Here is a 16,806-nt window from a genome sequence, read left to right on the forward strand (position 1 = left end):
CACATCTACACACAAAAATATACACAGGTAAGGCACAAACACACACAGACCAAAACATGAATTCATGTTCAAAAACAGGCAGATATATACACACAAAAACATACACAAGTACAGATACATACACTCACTCAAAAACAGATACGCAGGCACATACACACACACACACTGATAAACAGAGACACAGGTACACACCAATACACATGCACAGTGGCACACTGGAAATAATCATCATAATAACAATCTTTGTTAGCATCGCATTGCTTTGTTAGCACTGCAATGAAGTTACTGTGAAAATCCCCCAGTCGCCACATTCCGGCCCCTGTTCGGGTACACTGAGGGAGAATTCAGAATGTCCAATTCACCTAACATACACAGCTACATACACACATACTATAGGCACAGACATGTACGATAAACAGATACACGGGTATACACACACAAATACACACACACATAGCCACACCCACAATCACACACACCACCACTCCCCACTCACACAAACCACCCCCATCACCACACACCACCACACCCCCACTCACAAACCACTCCCCACCCACACATCACGATACACCACCTTATCCCCACCCCCACACACACCACCACCACCCATGCACACACTGCACTGCCACCCACAAACCACCCCCCACCCACACACATCACCACACACCACCGTACCCCCACCAACACTCACACACCACCACACACACAAACCACCACCCCCCACCCACACTCTCACATCACCACCGTAACCCCACCCACACACCACCTTACCCCCACCCACACAAGCGTACCCCCACCCACACCACCACACACACACACACACACACACACACACATCACCACACCCCCACCCAAACTCACACACCAGAACACCCCCACACACACCACTGCACCCCTCGACGCACATCCAAACTACATGCATAGATATACTCCAAAGGTCCAATCAGACAAATAACTTCCCTCCTCCAAACACTCCACCCACAATTTAAACAGAGATGTCCACCCCTGAATGCACCTCTTTCCCAGTTACAGTTACACAAACACACACAAACTGTTAAACAGATACACAGGTACACACACAAACACTCAAAACAGATATACAGGTACAGACACAAACACACATTGAAAAACACATATACAACAGATCGAAGACGGGACATGGGCTGATGCCCTGGAGAGGGTTAATTCTTCCTCCTCGTGTGCGCGGCTTAGCCTCATCCAATTCAAGGTGCTGCACCGGGCCCACATGACTGGGACGAGGATGAGTAGGTTCTTTGGGGGTGAGGACAGGTGTGTCAGGTGCTCGGAGAGTCCAGCGAACCATGCCCATATGTTCTGGGCATGCCCGGCACTGGAGGAGTTCTGGAAGGGGGTGGCGAGGACAGTGTCGAGGGTGGTGGGATCCAGGGTCAAGCCAGGATGGGGACTCGCGATTTTTGGGGTTGGGGTGGAGCCGGGAGTGCAGGAGGCGAAAGAGGCCGGTGTGCTGGCCTTTGCGTCCCTAGTAGCCCGGCGAAGGATCTTGCTACAATGGAAGGATGCGAGGCCCCCAAGCGTGGAGACCTGGATCAATGACATGGCGGGTTTCATTAAGCTAGAGAAGGTCAAATTCGCCCTGAGAGGGTCGGTACAAGGGTTCTTTAGGCGGTGGCAACCTTTTCTCGACTTTCTGGCTCAACGATAGGGTACTGGGACAGTAGCAGCAGCAACCAGGGGAGGGAAAAGGGGAGGGAAAAGGGGGGGGGGGGCCGACAATGACTATGTTTGTTTATTTAATTTTAATATTTTTTTAAGTTCTTTTGTTGTTCATTTGGGTGGGGGGATGTGATACATGCGCCGATACGGTCTGGGGGTGTCACAGTTATTATGGGTTATTTTGTTGCATTTCATTGTTTGTCGTTATGTTTTATATTTTCTGTAAAAAATTCCAATAAAAATTATATTAAAAAAAAAGAAAAACACATATACACACACACATACTAAAAACAGATAGAGACAAACACACACATACTCAACAGATGCACAGTTACAGTCACACACGCACTCAAAAACAGATGATATGCAGATATAGATAAACACATATTCAAGAAACAGATACACAGGTACAGTCACAAGCACTCACACACACTGTAAAACAGATACACAGTGTAGTAATCCACGGGAGGCAGGAGTCCGTCACCACACCAATATTTACTTACAATAACGATATTACAGGAGCAGCTACAAACAGTGCTGCTAGCAGTCCAGTCAACTTAAGACTGGCTCACAAAGCTTACACAGGTGATTATATGGCCCCCCTCAATGAGCTATCATTAAGGGAGCTCATACTCCAATTGGCCAAACAATAAAGCCAATTGGAGTTCATTACACCCCCCCCCCCCCCCCCCCCCCCCCCAAGGTCAGAGGAATTCCTGCCAGCTGGCATTCCTCTGAACTTCTTCCTGCTCCTCATGTCTGGGTCTGTCACCTCTGTCGTCCGCCGAAGTGGGCACACCACCTTATAGGTGCCCATCTTTTCCTTGACGACCTCCTTGGAAACTGTTCTTCCTCCTCCTTGGGGAGAGGTGTCACGGAGGCCTCGTCGAGCGTTCCCATCTCCGACTCTGACGACTGGGTCTGGAGAAATTGCTCGGGGCTGGGGTGTGGGTATCCTTTCCGTCTGGGCTATCCCAGCTTGAGGCGGTCCTGCTTCGCCTGCCTCCAGGTGTGGTTCCGCTGCCCTTATTTGGTCTAGGTGTTTCTTCAGCACCTTACCTCCTATTGAAACCTCATAGGATATGGGCCCTGTTTGAGACTAACGTGCCTTTGACCCACGTTGGTCCATTCCCATAATTCTTGATCCAAACCGATGCCCCCACCTGGAAATGTCTCTGCTGCCAACTATTATCATGCCCCCTGCGTTGGGCCTCCTGTTGTTTCTCCACTTTCCCCGTAAAATTTTGGAAAAGGTGACTCAGCCTCGTTCGCAGCCGCCTTCCCATTAAGAGTTCAGCTGGCGGTGTGCCCGTTGTGGAATGCGGTGTGGTCCTGTAATCAAACAGCCAGCGGGAGAGCTTTGTGTCCATTGACACTGCCGGCTGCTTCTTGAGTCCCACATTAAGTGTCTGGACTGCTCTGCCAGGCTGTTGGTCGCTGGATGGTAAGGGGCCGTTTTGATGTGACGGACTCCGTTTTCCTTCAGGAATTTTCCGAATTCTCCACTTGTGAATGTCGTTCCGTTGTCCAACACCAATACCTCCAGAAGTCCATGTGTTGCAAACGAGGACCTGAGCTTTTCAATTGTCGATGCTGTACTTGCCGTGTTTACCCGGTGGACGTCCAACCATTTGGAGTGGGCGTCCACTATCACCAAAAACATTGAGCCCATGAAAGGGCCGGCATGGTCAATATGCAGGCGGGTCCACGGTCTGCCTGGCCATTCCCACGGGTGCAATGGCGCCGCTGGTGGCACTCTTTGCCCCTGTTGGCACTCCTGGCACCGACGTACCAAGGCTGCTATGTCTGTGTCCAAACCTGGCCACCAAACGTAGCTTCGAGCTAACATCTTCATTTTAGACACCCCTGGGTGTCCGTGATGTAACTCGGTTAAGATTGCCTGACGGCCCTGAGCTGGGACGATTACCCGGGCTCCCCATAATAGGATACCGTCTTCTACGGTTATTTGGTCCCTTCTGCTCCAGTACGGGTGCATCTGGGGCTCCACTGGTCTTTCCAGTTCCCCTGTTAGCAGTAAATGCTTCATCTTGGCTAAAACTGGGTCTTTTTGCGTCCACAACCGAATATGTCGTGTGTTTACTGGTAGGGTGTCTAAAAAATTTAGAGTCATTGCTGTCTCCTCTACTTTTGCTATTTGCGGCGGAGTGTCCAGGGAGGGGAAGTCTGCTCAAAGCATCTGCATTTGCTACTCGCGTTCCCGGTCTGTGCTCCAGAACGTATCTATACACCGCCAGTAGCAACGCCCAGCGTTGGATTTTAGCTGATGCAATCGGGGGTATTGACTTGTCTTCTTTTAATAACCCTAATAACGGCTTATGGTCTGTCACTATGGTGAATTTCCACCCGTACAGATACTGGTGAAATTTTTTTAATGCGAATATCACTGCCAGTCCTTCCTTCTCGATTTGGGCGTACTTCCTCTCAGCCATCGCCAAGGTCCTCGAAGCATAGGCTATTGGCCGTTCTTCCCCATTCCTTCCTCTATGGGCGAAGACGGCTCCTACCCCATAGGGGGATGCATCACAAGTGACCACCAACTCCTTCCTTGGGTCATAATGCTCTAGGGACATTTTCGGATGACAGCTGTTCCTTAATGTCCCTAAATGCTCGGTTTTGGCGGGTGGACCATTTCCATTCTTGCCCCTTTTTTAGTAGCTGGTGGAGGGGTTCTAGGATGGGCGCCCTATTTTCAATAAATTTTCCATACCTAGAAATGATCGTAACTCCTGGACCGTGGTGGGAGCTGGGGCTTCTTTTATTGCCCTTACTCGGTCTTCTAATGGGTGTAAGCCTGACTCGTCTACTTTATAACCCAGGTACGTCACTTGTGGGGCCAGAAAAACACATTTTTCCCTTTTTTAGCCGTACGCCTGCCTTTGCGAAACGCTCCGAGTGCGGCAGCTGGTCTCCGCAAACTTCTTAGTTTACCTCGTCGCCACTGTAGTAATCCACGGGAGGCAGGAGTTCCGTCACCACACCAATACTTATTTACAATAACGATATTACAGGAGCAGCTACAAACAGTGCTGCTAGCAGTCCAGTCAACTTAAGATTGACTCACAAAGCCTACACAGGTGATTATATGGGCCCCCTCAATGAGCTATCATTGAGGGAGCTCATACTCCAATTGGCCAACCAATAAAGCCAATTGGAGTTCATTACACACAGATACATACACACATGTCTACCCCTGGATACACCACTTTCTCAATAAGAAAATGAGCAATCTCTTTGTTCATAAATTAGTTCCTACTTACCTGTCAGTCAGCCATTTTTCCCCATCTCTGAAAATAATTAATAAATAAAAGTGTTAATACAAAGGATTTTAAATACGCCTATGATTTTATTTATCTCTGGGAGGATCGACAATGTGTACACACATACTGAAACACGGGTACACAGTTTCAAACACGCACACATTGAAAAAAAGATACACCAGTTCAAACACGCACACGCAAACACACAAAACCAGATACACAGGTAGTGTTACAACACCTTGGGCATGTGCACGGTCAATTCCAGCTCTACATGCCCTGATTCACAACACAAGTGAATTAACCAATAATTCTTTTAAAAATTCCCGAAATCTTTGGTACTTGGCTGGCCAGCAATTAGAGTCACCAGGTTTGTACATTGAAACACAATTCCAATTTATTTATAACAAGAATAATTGTGAAATACTCAACAGGTACAGTTGGTTAAATATTAATAAGTACCTAACTCCAACTGGAATTTGCATCCCTCTACCCTCTATATACACGCACAAACCAGACACACACACAGGGGGAAGGGAGTAAATGTAAGAGAAAAGAGTCTTTGCTTCAGATGATGGGTCTTTGCAGGCTTCCTCCACAGTTGCTTGGGAATCACATTTCTTGTTTAGTAGCATACCCACTCAAAACAGACACACAGGTACAGTCACAAATGCACACACATTGAAAAACGGATACACAGGCATAAACGCACATCCACACACAAAAATATACACAGGTAAGACACAAACACACACAGACCAAAACATGAATTCATGTTCAAAAACAGGCAGATATATACACACAAAAACATACACAAGTACAGATACACACACTCAAAAACAGATACGCAGGCACATACACACACGCACACTGATAAACAGAGACACAGGTACACACCAATACACATGCATAGTGGCACACTGGAAATAATCATCATAATAACAATCTTTGTTAGCATCGCATTGCTTTGTTAGCACTGCAATGAAGTTACTGTGAAAATCCCCCAGTCGCCACATTCCGGCCCCTGTTCGGGTACACTGAGGGAGAATTCAGAATGTCCAATTCACCTAACATACACAGCTACATACACACATACTATAGGCACAGACATGCACGATAAACAGATACACGGGTATACACACACAAATACACACACAGATACACACTGAAAAGCAGATACACAGCGACAGACACACACACTCACACACGTACTCAAAAACAGACGCAGGTACTGACACAAGCGCACATACTGTAAAACAGGTACAGCCGCACACACAAACACAGACAAGTACAGGCATGAGCACACATGCACGCACAGAAACAAATCCAAACTGTAGATATGAATTGTTCAGGTACTACTGATGCACTAACATGAGGTAGGGTAATCACCACCTAACCACTGAAATGATGATGGATAGGTTTTAAGTTCTGGGAGGGACACTGGAGGATCCAGCTTATCAGTCTTGCTCCATTTCCCCACATTGGCTGGGCAACCTAATAGGCTAAAACCAGGAGCTTTCGCTGTCAGCTCAAAGATCCCAGTCATGCTGTGTGTGGGTTAGAAAATTGGAGTCACGTTTTCGAAACCCTGAACTCTAAGCCATGTGACATATTGTGAGGCTCGGTACCGGGTCTGGGATTCACAGCATTTCAAATATACGAACAAAGACTGACAATAAACGATCTATTGCTTCATCTGACACCATTCTTCCTGTTCTGCACAATTGTGCCTATATTTATACTGTCTCCCCTGACTGAGCCACTTCCTGTGAGTGAACCTCTTAGAGAGATTGTCAAGTTTTATGCTTAATAATATGAGAAGTTGTACACCTGTGACATTCATAGAACATAGTGCAGAAGGAGACCATTAGGCCCATCGAGTCTGCACCGACCCTCTGTAGGAGGGCTCTATCCCTGTAAACCCATAACCCCATCTAACCTTTGGACACTAAGGGACAATTTAGTATGGCCAATCCACCTAACCTGCACATCTTTGGACAGTGAGAGGATACCAGAGCACCCGGAGGAAACCCATGCACACATGGGGAGAAAATGCAAACTCCACACAGCCACCCAAAGTCGGAATTGAACCCGGGTGCACGGTGCTGGGCGGGAGCACTACTAACCATTGTGCCACCCCAAAATCCAAAGTTTCAACCTTGCCTTGAATGTCTTCTGGAATGTGGGAAAGCATGCGTAAAACATACCCACCCCAACTTCCGCAGAGCTGAATCATAATTCCCCTTCCTCTGCCCCTTTCCCTGTCTCTGTCATTTGCATTTTCTAATTTCCTCTCTCTCTCTCTGACTTTTTACTGTATTTCCCACTTCCAGCTATCTGAATGAAAATCGCTTATTGTCACAAGTAGGCTTCAAATAAAGTTACTGTGAAAAGCCCCTAGTCGCATTATGGCACCTGTTCGGGGAGGCTGGTTCGGGAATTGAACCCGCGCTGCCTTGGTCTGCTTTAAAAGCCAGCTATTGAGCCCACTGTGCTAAACCAGCCCCTCCCTCCCTCTTCATCTCCTTCCTCCCTCTCTATCCCCCTCCTCTCCTCCCTCTCTATCCCCCTCCTCTCCTTCCTCCCTCTCTCTACCCCTTCCCATCCAGCTCCTTTCCTACCTCCTCCTCCTGTCCCCGAGCTTCTCTCTTTCACCTTTTCTCCCTCTTCTTTATGAAGAAAAATCTTTATATTCTCGCCGAATGGCGAGGTGGGAAATGCTAAGAATTCGGTGCTAGGGACACCCAGGAATCTTCCCTTTTTCCTGATGGTCTTACCACCCCGCATCCTAAGTTTTCAGTGCTAGGGACACCCAGGAATCTTCCCGTTTTCCCGATGGTCAAACTACCCCGCATCCTAAGTTTATCATCCTAATTTAGAAAGCAATTTATATTTTCTCAAGTCGGGCAACGTTGTTTTGTCACCGTAACATTTATTTTTCCCGTTCCAAGACACCTTTGTTGCAAGTAGGAAAAATAGCGAGCGCTTTAGTATACATCCAAAAACTCAACTTGACAGTGAGTGGACAATGAGACTAAGAAAACTATCTGCGCAAGTTTCGAGAGTGATCTGCCCCATCTTCCTGCCTCAGCCCTGCACGATAATTTGATGCTGCAGTCTGTTACAAAGAAATATGATGGTTTCATTCGAAGTACCAAGTGGTCATTTCACAAAGGCAGACGGTGATTGGTGCAGGTATTAAATGTTAATCAGCAGGTAGGATCTAGAAAGTTTGGAGGAACTTCAATTAAACTTCGCTGGTGAAAGTAGGATGACTGTTGCAAAAGCAGAATTAGGCTTGAGGGTTGAGCAATGGGGAACATGTTTCAACATTCTCTGAAAGTGATTGCCTCAACCTTCTGTTAAGTAATGTCTGACACATTAGACGACAGATAGCATGACTCACGCAGACTATACCCAACCATTCTCAGCTCACTGCATCGTCTGATATATTGTCTGTTTTTGTTCAGGCTGGTGCATTTGAAAGCTGAAAGTTTATGGTATACCACAGGCAGGACGACATGGAATGAAAATAATTGGCAAAAAGCCGGGAGCAGGGGGCGGGGGGGGAGGGAGGGGAGATTCAGAGAATTTCTTTCGAACACAGAGAATTGTTAAGATGTGGAATGTAATGCCTGAAAGGCAAGAGAAACATCTGATAGTAGCTTTCAGAAGGTGCTTGGAACTCTACTCGGAAAGAAAAAAAATGCAAAGCAATGGGGAAAGAGTAAGGGAGTGCCTCTAATTAGGTAGGCCTTTCAAAATGCCAGCACAGTCAGGATAGACTGCCTAACCTATCGGTGCTGCTTGATTCTATGATTTGAAGTGTGAGAAATGTTATAATTTTTAGGAAGGAAGATCTCTTCACTGAGGGAAATATTATTGTAATTGGCTATTTTATCTCCCAAATGCCTTTCTCATTTCCAGGCTCCGCTCCAATGTTCTCTGAGCATTGCTCTGTAAGCTAGGAAAGATCGCTCCTTCCATCTGTAAGCCTTTTTTTGAGCTTCATGACCAGGGGCTTTGGAATGCTCGACTCCCATGTGTCTTTAGTTGATAAGTAGCCAACATAGCTCTTGAGTTTAAAAAGCCCAGTGATGCGACCATCAATTCACACGAAACCAGGAGTAGAAGTAAACTGTGGCTTTAATCAACTAGAACAGTGCCTGCCTGCAACTGGTCTGCTAGTGGGAGCCACCTACAGGGCGACTGCTCTTTATATCTCTGTTCAAGGGGTGGAGTCAGGGGCGGAGCCCACACAGGCCCCAGCATGCTACATTATAGGCAGTACCATACAATGGTCCATAGGTGGAGTCCACATGGGCAACAGCGTAATACAGATAATCATGTGTTGAATTGTTACAGCAATACATTCACCTCCTGTTAAAAAAATGAAGTCCGGTGAGGGTGACGGGTTCAAAAGTTCAGCCTGTCCGGCGCACGGATTGTGCGCTGTGAACGGCAAAGCTCTGGTGTCACCACTGGCCCGGGCGTTGAACTCGTCCGTGCTGGCATCGGTAGTGAAGTTACCGGTGCAGGTACAGACGTGGACTCTGGGAACGTGTCTGCTGGAGCTTCATTCCTGTGGGTTGGTGAAAGGGGAATGGGGGGTGGGAGGGGGTGTGGGTGCCATGTAGGGGTGGGGGCGCTGGTCAGCATGGGTTGGGTGGGGTAAGATGCAGTGGTAGTGGAACCTGCGGGTGCCAGGTCCCGGAGGGAGACCGTATCCTGTTGGCCGTCGAGGTGTTCTATGTATGCGTACTGGGGGTTGGTGTGAAGGAGCAGGACCCTCTCAACCAGGGGGTCAGACTTATGGCTCCTTGTGTGCTGGCGGAGCAGGACGGGCCCTTGTGTCTTCAGCCAGGACGGAAGCGGGGCCCCTGAGGTGGATTTCCTGGGGAAAATAAATAGGCGGTCATGAGTGGTCTCGTTTGTGGCCGAGCAAAGTAGGGACCTAATAGAGTGGAGTGTGTCAGGGAGGACCTCCTGCCAGTGGGAGACCAGGAGATTCCTAGACCGTAGGGCCAGGAGGACGGTCTTCCAGACCGTCGCGTTCTCCCTCTCCACCTGCCCGTTTCCCCTGAGGTTATAACTGGCAGTCCTGCTCAAGGCGATGCCTTTGCTAAGCAGGTACTGACGCAGTTCATCGCTCATGAACGACGAGCCCCGGTCACTGTGGACGTACGTGGGGAAACCAAACAGGGTGAAGACACTATGTAGGGCTTTAATGACGGTGGCCGCGGTCGTGTCAGGGCAAGGGATTAGAAAGGGGAAGCGGGAGAACTGGTCAATGATGTTGAGGAAACATGTGTTGCGGTTGTTGGAGGGGAGGGACCCTTTGAAATCGATACTGAGACGCTCAAAGAGCCGGGATGCCTTTATCAGGTGGGCCTTATCCGGTCGATAGAAGTGCGGCTTGCACTCCGCGCAATCGGGCAGTCCCTGGTCATGGCCTTGACCTCCTCAGTGGAGTAGGGCAGGTTGCGGGCCTTGATGTAGTGGAGAAGCCGGGTGACCCCCGGGTGCCAGAGGTCATCGTGGATAGCCCGGAGTCGGTCGTCTTGCACGCTGCGCATGTGCCGCGGGACAGGGCATCGGGGGGCTCGTTGAGCTTCCCAGGGCGATTATACTACATTGCAATTGTAGATGGAGAGTTCGATTCTCCACCTCAAGAGCTTATCATTCCTGATTTTGCCCCACTGCGTATTGTCGAACATGAAGGATACTGATCGTTGGTCGGTGACGAGGGTAATACAGATAATCATATGGTGAATTGTTACAGCAATACATTCACCACACCCAGTTTGGCAACAACACCCGATGCCTCTCAGGAACCCAGACAATGGCCACCTGTCCCAGGAGATTCCCGGATGAGTACGGCCCATGGTGGGTGGTTCAGTGTGGGGTGGATATTTGTGGTTGGCTGCCTGCCTCTCTTCCAAGGTCTTATCTCAGCCTGGGAAGCCTAGTGGAGGGAGCATGCAATGCCCACCGATGTCGGCATCTTCCACAACTTGCGGGCTCTGCAGGGTGTAACATATCCTATAAACATTGCAAATTACATTCAAATTTAACTGGTAAGCTTGCTTTCAGTTTGCTAGAATCACTTGTTACTGGTGGAGAGCCAAAATGAGCCTTTGCGATGTTGAATTTCATCAGGTGACACTGGGGGAGCTCAGTGATTGGTTCAACTAACAAAGGCCCAAAAGCACCAACGTAGGAGGCTGTACTTTGGGGTCAGGTTTGGTGACTGAGGGATGTGGGCCAAATCAGAGACACATGGTCCGAACTTGATTAATTGATTGTGTGGGTTGCTCAGTCTACTTTTACTTCTAACTGCACTTCCATTTCTTAAAGCTTATTCTGCATACAAACCAGGCCGAATACCTTCGACGTTGGATAAAAAGTTTCTCTTGTGGTCTGGACGTTTCAAAACGGAACAAGATATCCCAGAAATGGTTTCGTAAGTAAACATATGATTTATTAATGAAGCACAAGTTCTGTGCATCTATTTTGTTTAGCCATCCTTATTGCTTATTGACTGATTTGCACCAAAATGGTCATGTTCCCAAAATAATGCAGGAAAATAGGAGATTCCTAGTTTGGAACTTGGGAACGTGGTTGATTTTGAGGATAGCTGCAGCTCTGTATTGGGGGATGGTGCCTTACCCTTACTTTCTGTGTGGCCATGGCTGAGTTTGATTGATCTCAGTCTGATTCTCCTCTCGCTTACGTATTTTTTCTATGTGTTCAGATCTTCCCCAGAGCACTGTTCATTGTCATTAACCACCATTCCTTTGAAATTTGATAGAAAGCTGTGATAGAAGAGAATGCAAGGTGAATTTAAAATATATAAGTTTATTGCCTAATGGATCTAGAACATAAATAAACCTTAATACTAGTAACAAGATAGTGGCTGTTATTGAAGTCCAGGCAGGCAATCCAACTGATTAATGTTGGGTTTGGCAGAATTATTTTGCAAGTACGTTTTTAAAAATCAATTGTAGACAAAAGTTACAAATAAACAATGTTCATTTTCTTCCCCCAACTGAAGATGCTTTTGCCAGTAAATCACAAAACTGACTTCAAACAGAGAGTTAAACTGGCAAAAGTATTACTTAGCAGGAATGGTCCAGTGCTTTGGCCTGCCCTTCTTTAAGAGGGATCTTTTGACAGTACACTTCCAACAGCGAGGCAATGCGTCTTAGAAATTGTGACTGGACAGGCCATGATTTCAGGTTGAGCTGCCTGGGAGGATTGGATTGTGGGATCACTCCAAACTTATTCAACAAGGGAAAACAAGACTGGTGAACTATTGGCACGCATCCCTAATTGCAGTCTCAGCTAAATCATATTTACCCGGGGATCACTGAATCAAGGAGGCCATTGAGTCTGCACCGACCCTCCGAAAGAGCAACCTACCCTGGCTCACACCACCTTGTGTTAGGAGAATGGCTGTGTGCTGGCTGACGAGTGATTGTAACATTCAGACTGCAGACCTTGTGCTTATTTCCTGCAAATTTATGAATTCTGCCTAAACCCAAATGTTTGGTTTGGCTAATATGCAACTTTATCATGAAGATTCAAAAAATTTCCACTCCAATTTGGTCACGTACTGCTTTTTAAGACAAAGCTATTGAACGACTCAAATTAGGGTGAAACATTTTCCAGCTATATTTCCTCCCCTTCAACCAGCCCGTTAGTGCAATTTGTAATATAAAAATCAGGTAAAAACAATAGACAAATGGAAACAGTGGCAGGAGCAGGCCATTCAGCCCATCAAGCCTGCTCTGCCATTCCATGAGATCATGGCTGATCTTCTACTTCACACAGTTTTCAAGCACTATCTCCATATAGCTTATGTTTTAAATATGTCAAAATCTGTCAGTCTCAGTCCTGAGCATTCTCAAAGACTGAGCCACAACAGTCCTCGTGGAAAGAGAATTCCGAAGATTCACCACTTTCTGAGTGAAGAAATCCTTCTTCCTCTCAGTCCTAAATGGCCTGCTCCTTATTCTGAGACTGTGTCTCCTGCTTCTAGACCACCACCCCAGCCCAGGGAAACATCCTTCCTGCATCTACCCTGTCGAGCCCAGTGAGAATTTTGTATGTCTGAATGAGATCACTTTTCAACCTAAACTCTAGGGAATAAAGGCCCAGCCTGTTTAATCTTTCCTCAGAGGACAATCTCTCCGTCCCAGCAATTAATTTTGTGAATCTTCATTACATTCCCGCTGTGGCAGGTATTTACTTCCTGAGGTAAGGAGACCAAAGCTGGAGATCCATTTTTCAGGCAGGGTCTCACCAAGGCTCTATATAATTGGAAAACATCTTTACTCCTGTACTCAAATCCTCTTATTATAAAGGCCTACATTTGCCTTCTTAATTGCTTGCTGTACCTGCATGTACCTGCATGTTAGCTTTCAATGACTCATGAACAAGGACACAAGGAACAAGGGCTATCAATAGGCAAATAAAAGCTCTGTGTCTTGGTTTGGACTTCATCAAACGGCTTGGACCCTATTAACAGTCATGAGGTTATGAGCAGCCATATTGAAATGGGCGGGAGAGTGGCACAGTGGCTAGCACTGCTGCATCACAGCACCGGGGACCTAGTTCAATTCCGACCTTGGGTGACTGTCTGTGTGGAGTTTGCACTTTTTCCCCGTGTCTACGTGGGCTTCCTCTGGGTGATCCGGTTTCCTCCGACAGACTAAAGATGTGCAGGTTAGGTAGGGTTACGGGAGATAGGGCCTAGATAGGGTGCTCTTTCGGAGGGCTGGTGCAGACTCCATGGGCCGCAAGGCCTCCTTCTGCCCTGTAGGGATTCTATGAAAGCTTTATTCAATGTGATTGTAATAACTTTAACTTATTCTGTAAAAAGTAGAGAACAACTTGTAGCTTACTGCGAAACTGTCACAAAAAGTTGTCCAGTTTCCGTTTGAGTTATTTCACCTGTTCAGTCGGTATATTCTGGAGTGACCTATAAAAGCATCCATTATTGGAAAATGTCTGTTTAAATGGGGTATGAGGAGGCTGGTTAAATGGGATATGAGGAGGCTGGTTAAATGGGGTATGAGGAGGTTGGTTAAATGGGGTGTGCGGAGCTTGATTATGAGGTTATATAATTTTGAATGAATGCAGGATCTGATGGCATGAAGTGAAGTTCTGGCATGTTATATGGGTGGGAAGATTGCATGGTTGTTCAGTGTGCGTTTAATTCGTGTGAGCCTGTGAAAACACATTCTATGTGGGGTCTTGGATGTTTGATGTCACAGTCATTCTCCTCTTTTTATATTGGGATCCTTTTGGAAATATTTCCGCAGAATTGAAATGCTTTACTCAGCCAGGAACAAAATAAGGGTGAAGATGTGCTACCTGATGATCGGTCTGACCGCTGTGGCCTGTCTCGTAATGGTGGTCTCAGGAAAGAAGGTAGGTTCATCCTGACTGTTCCCAGAGATAAACTGCTCAATGGACCTGCTGCTTAATTATTTTTTATTACCCCCCCCCCCCCAGTACATCCCGATCCTCCACCTGCACTTCTCTTAAGGAGCGTTTACATTTGCTATAATCTATGATCCAGTTAAGCTCCATGATGGGGCTTTGAACTCTTTTGTGCTGTTATTAGTCTAGAGATCCAGAATATGTTATCTGCTTGGTCCAGATCCCTCTGTGCTGTCTTTAAATGAACACAAATGTTCTCATGGTTCTCTTTTTTTTAAATAAATTTGGAGTACCCAATTAATTTTTCCAGTTAAGGGGCAATTTAGCAAGGCCAATGCACCTACCTTGCCACATCTTTGGGTTGTGGGTGTGAAATGTGCAATGCGGAGAATGTTCAAACTCCACATGGACAGTGACCCAGAGCTGGGATCGAACCTGGGACCCCGGCACCATGAGGCAGCAGTGCTCACCATTGCGCCAGCACGCTGCCATGTTCCTATGGTTCTCATGGAAGTATCCCAAGAAGAACAGGGAAATCCTGAGCTGACCAATATATATCCCACAACTAACATCTTAAAAAAAAAAAAAATTATCTGCTCATTTGTCTATTCGCTGTTTTTGGGAACTTCATGCCGGATATCCGCAGAGCTGAGACAAATCCGTAGTGTTAATAAAATGTTGAGGAATGGTGGACAGGACCCAGGTGTGCAAGTCCTGCCGTAATTACCAGTCGATAGCATTCTTGTCAGTAGAGAGAAGGGATTGCGGCTGGGAATCACATAGGAGTGATACTGCTGTGCTTAACCAACAATGCGGCAGTCACAAATATGAGGGGGAGAGATAAACACTCTTGAAGGGCAAATGAGGTTAGTTTGAATGTCATGTGATCACGATGTGATGTTATTTAAATGCCCAGCCCATTAAACATGAAACAAAAAAAGTCTCAAACTGTCAGGTATATGAAAATAAACACTGCTTGCTGGACAGCTCTGATTGACAGGCCATCTGGTATAGGTTAGAAAAAGAAAGATGAAATGAAAAAAAATGAAATGAAAATCGCTTATTGTCACAAGTAGGCTTCAAATGAAGTTACTGTGAAAAACCCCTAGTCGCCACATTCCAGCACCTGTTTGGGGAGGCTGGTACGGGAATTGAACCGTGCTGCTGGCCTGCCTTGGTCTGCTCTAAAAGCCAGCGATTTAGCCCTGTGTTAAACCAGCCGCTTAAGATCAGCCATCTATTCCTGCAGTTTCAATAGAGTTCCTTATTGAAATTTCCCAAGTGCTGTTATTGCAGGTGAGCCCATTTTGAATGTTCGGCTTAGTTCACATTTTCATTGACAGTTTCAGGAGGCTATTAAAAGATTTGCTATATTTGTGGTTGCTGAATAAAAGTGTTTTTATATCAGATTGACCACTTGAAGGGATTTAGAACCTTTAAACGAGTTTCATGAATGAGAGTTTTCTTTCTATACGTAGCAAGTATGTGTGTGTGAGAGCTCTGTTAGATTGTTAGAAGTGTATGTTTGTCATTCCACATTGGCTCCTGAGGGTCTGCTTCAAGTGGATACTGGGTGAGTGGCTATGAAGGTGACACTCCAAAAATGGTTCCTTGGGTGTAAAGCACTTTGTCATGTGCTATCCAAGAGGTGCTATATAAATGCATATTATTTCTTAATAGTATTTTGGATTGAAAAATAATTAGTTCATTCATCGCAACCATTCAACTTGAAGGTCAAAAGTATCCAAGCTGGCTTCATACCAGAGTTATACTGCACTGGCTGTGAAGTTCATATATCCAAGCATATGTCCTGGAGGTAGCCTCACCTCTCTTGCCTTCTGCACAGTTACACTTGTGTAGCAGCATATCATATGCCAATTGACAGGCCAAGTGAGAAAGTAATTGTCCTATTAAAAAATCATTTCACAATGAACAATGACAAATTATAGCTTTAGGCAAGAATTGTAAAAATAGAAAATCATCATGTGTTTGGGGAGGACATTTACAGAAGAATTTTACAGTAACTGTGCTTGGCTGTGCCATACAAAACACAGATACGCCAAACTGTACCACACTGAGTGTAAGCATCCTTTTCTCAATCCATGCATGGGATGTTGCACCGTAAGCTTTACCAGCGTTCATTGCCTATCCCTTATTAATCTGAGAATGTGGTGGTGGGCTACCTTGAACGGCTCCAGTCCATCAGGTGCGGGTACACCCAGGGTGCTATAAGGAGGGAGTTACAAGATTTTGACCCAGTGACAATGAAGGAACAGAAGTATAGTTCCAAGACAGGATGGTATGAGGTTTGGAGATGAACTTTCAACCGGCGGTATTCCCATGCATCTTCTGACATTCTAGGTGACAGAGGTCACAGGGTTGGAAGGTG

The 16,806-nt window shown here is 46.4% G+C and overlaps 2 protein-coding genes across 3 annotated transcripts in view; one reads left to right on the forward strand and one right to left on the reverse strand.

The window, feature by feature from the left end:
• Positions 1-11,659, reverse strand: part of LOC119951757 (sodium- and chloride-dependent neutral and basic amino acid transporter B(0+)-like) — a 232,723-nt gene extending 221,064 nt beyond the window's left edge. The window contains exons 1-2 of one of the 2 annotated variants that reach the window (XM_038775089.1): positions 11,640-11,659; positions 4,974-5,000 (exon numbers count right to left, since the gene is read on the reverse strand). The gene's annotated coding sequence lies outside the window, so the exon portion shown is untranslated. Of the gene's footprint in view, positions 1-4,973; positions 5,225-11,639 lie in introns of those variants that run through there. The other variant, XM_038775091.1, reaches the window with a different exon arrangement.
• The window catches only part of LOC119951758 (protein FAM162B-like), a 34,105-nt gene that overhangs the window by 3,878 nt on the left and 13,421 nt on the right, over positions 1-16,806 (forward strand). Inside the window, exons 2-3 of the mRNA XM_038775093.1 lie at positions 11,328-11,433; positions 14,297-14,405. Coding sequence (XP_038631021.1) covers positions 11,328-11,433; positions 14,297-14,405 — 215 coding nt within the window. The remainder of the gene's footprint in view (positions 1-11,327; positions 11,434-14,296; positions 14,406-16,806) is intronic.

Source organism: Scyliorhinus canicula, chromosome 17 (genome assembly GCF_902713615.1).
Source record: "Scyliorhinus canicula chromosome 17, sScyCan1.1, whole genome shotgun sequence".
Taxonomy (NCBI): domain Eukaryota; kingdom Metazoa; phylum Chordata; class Chondrichthyes; order Carcharhiniformes; family Scyliorhinidae; genus Scyliorhinus; species Scyliorhinus canicula.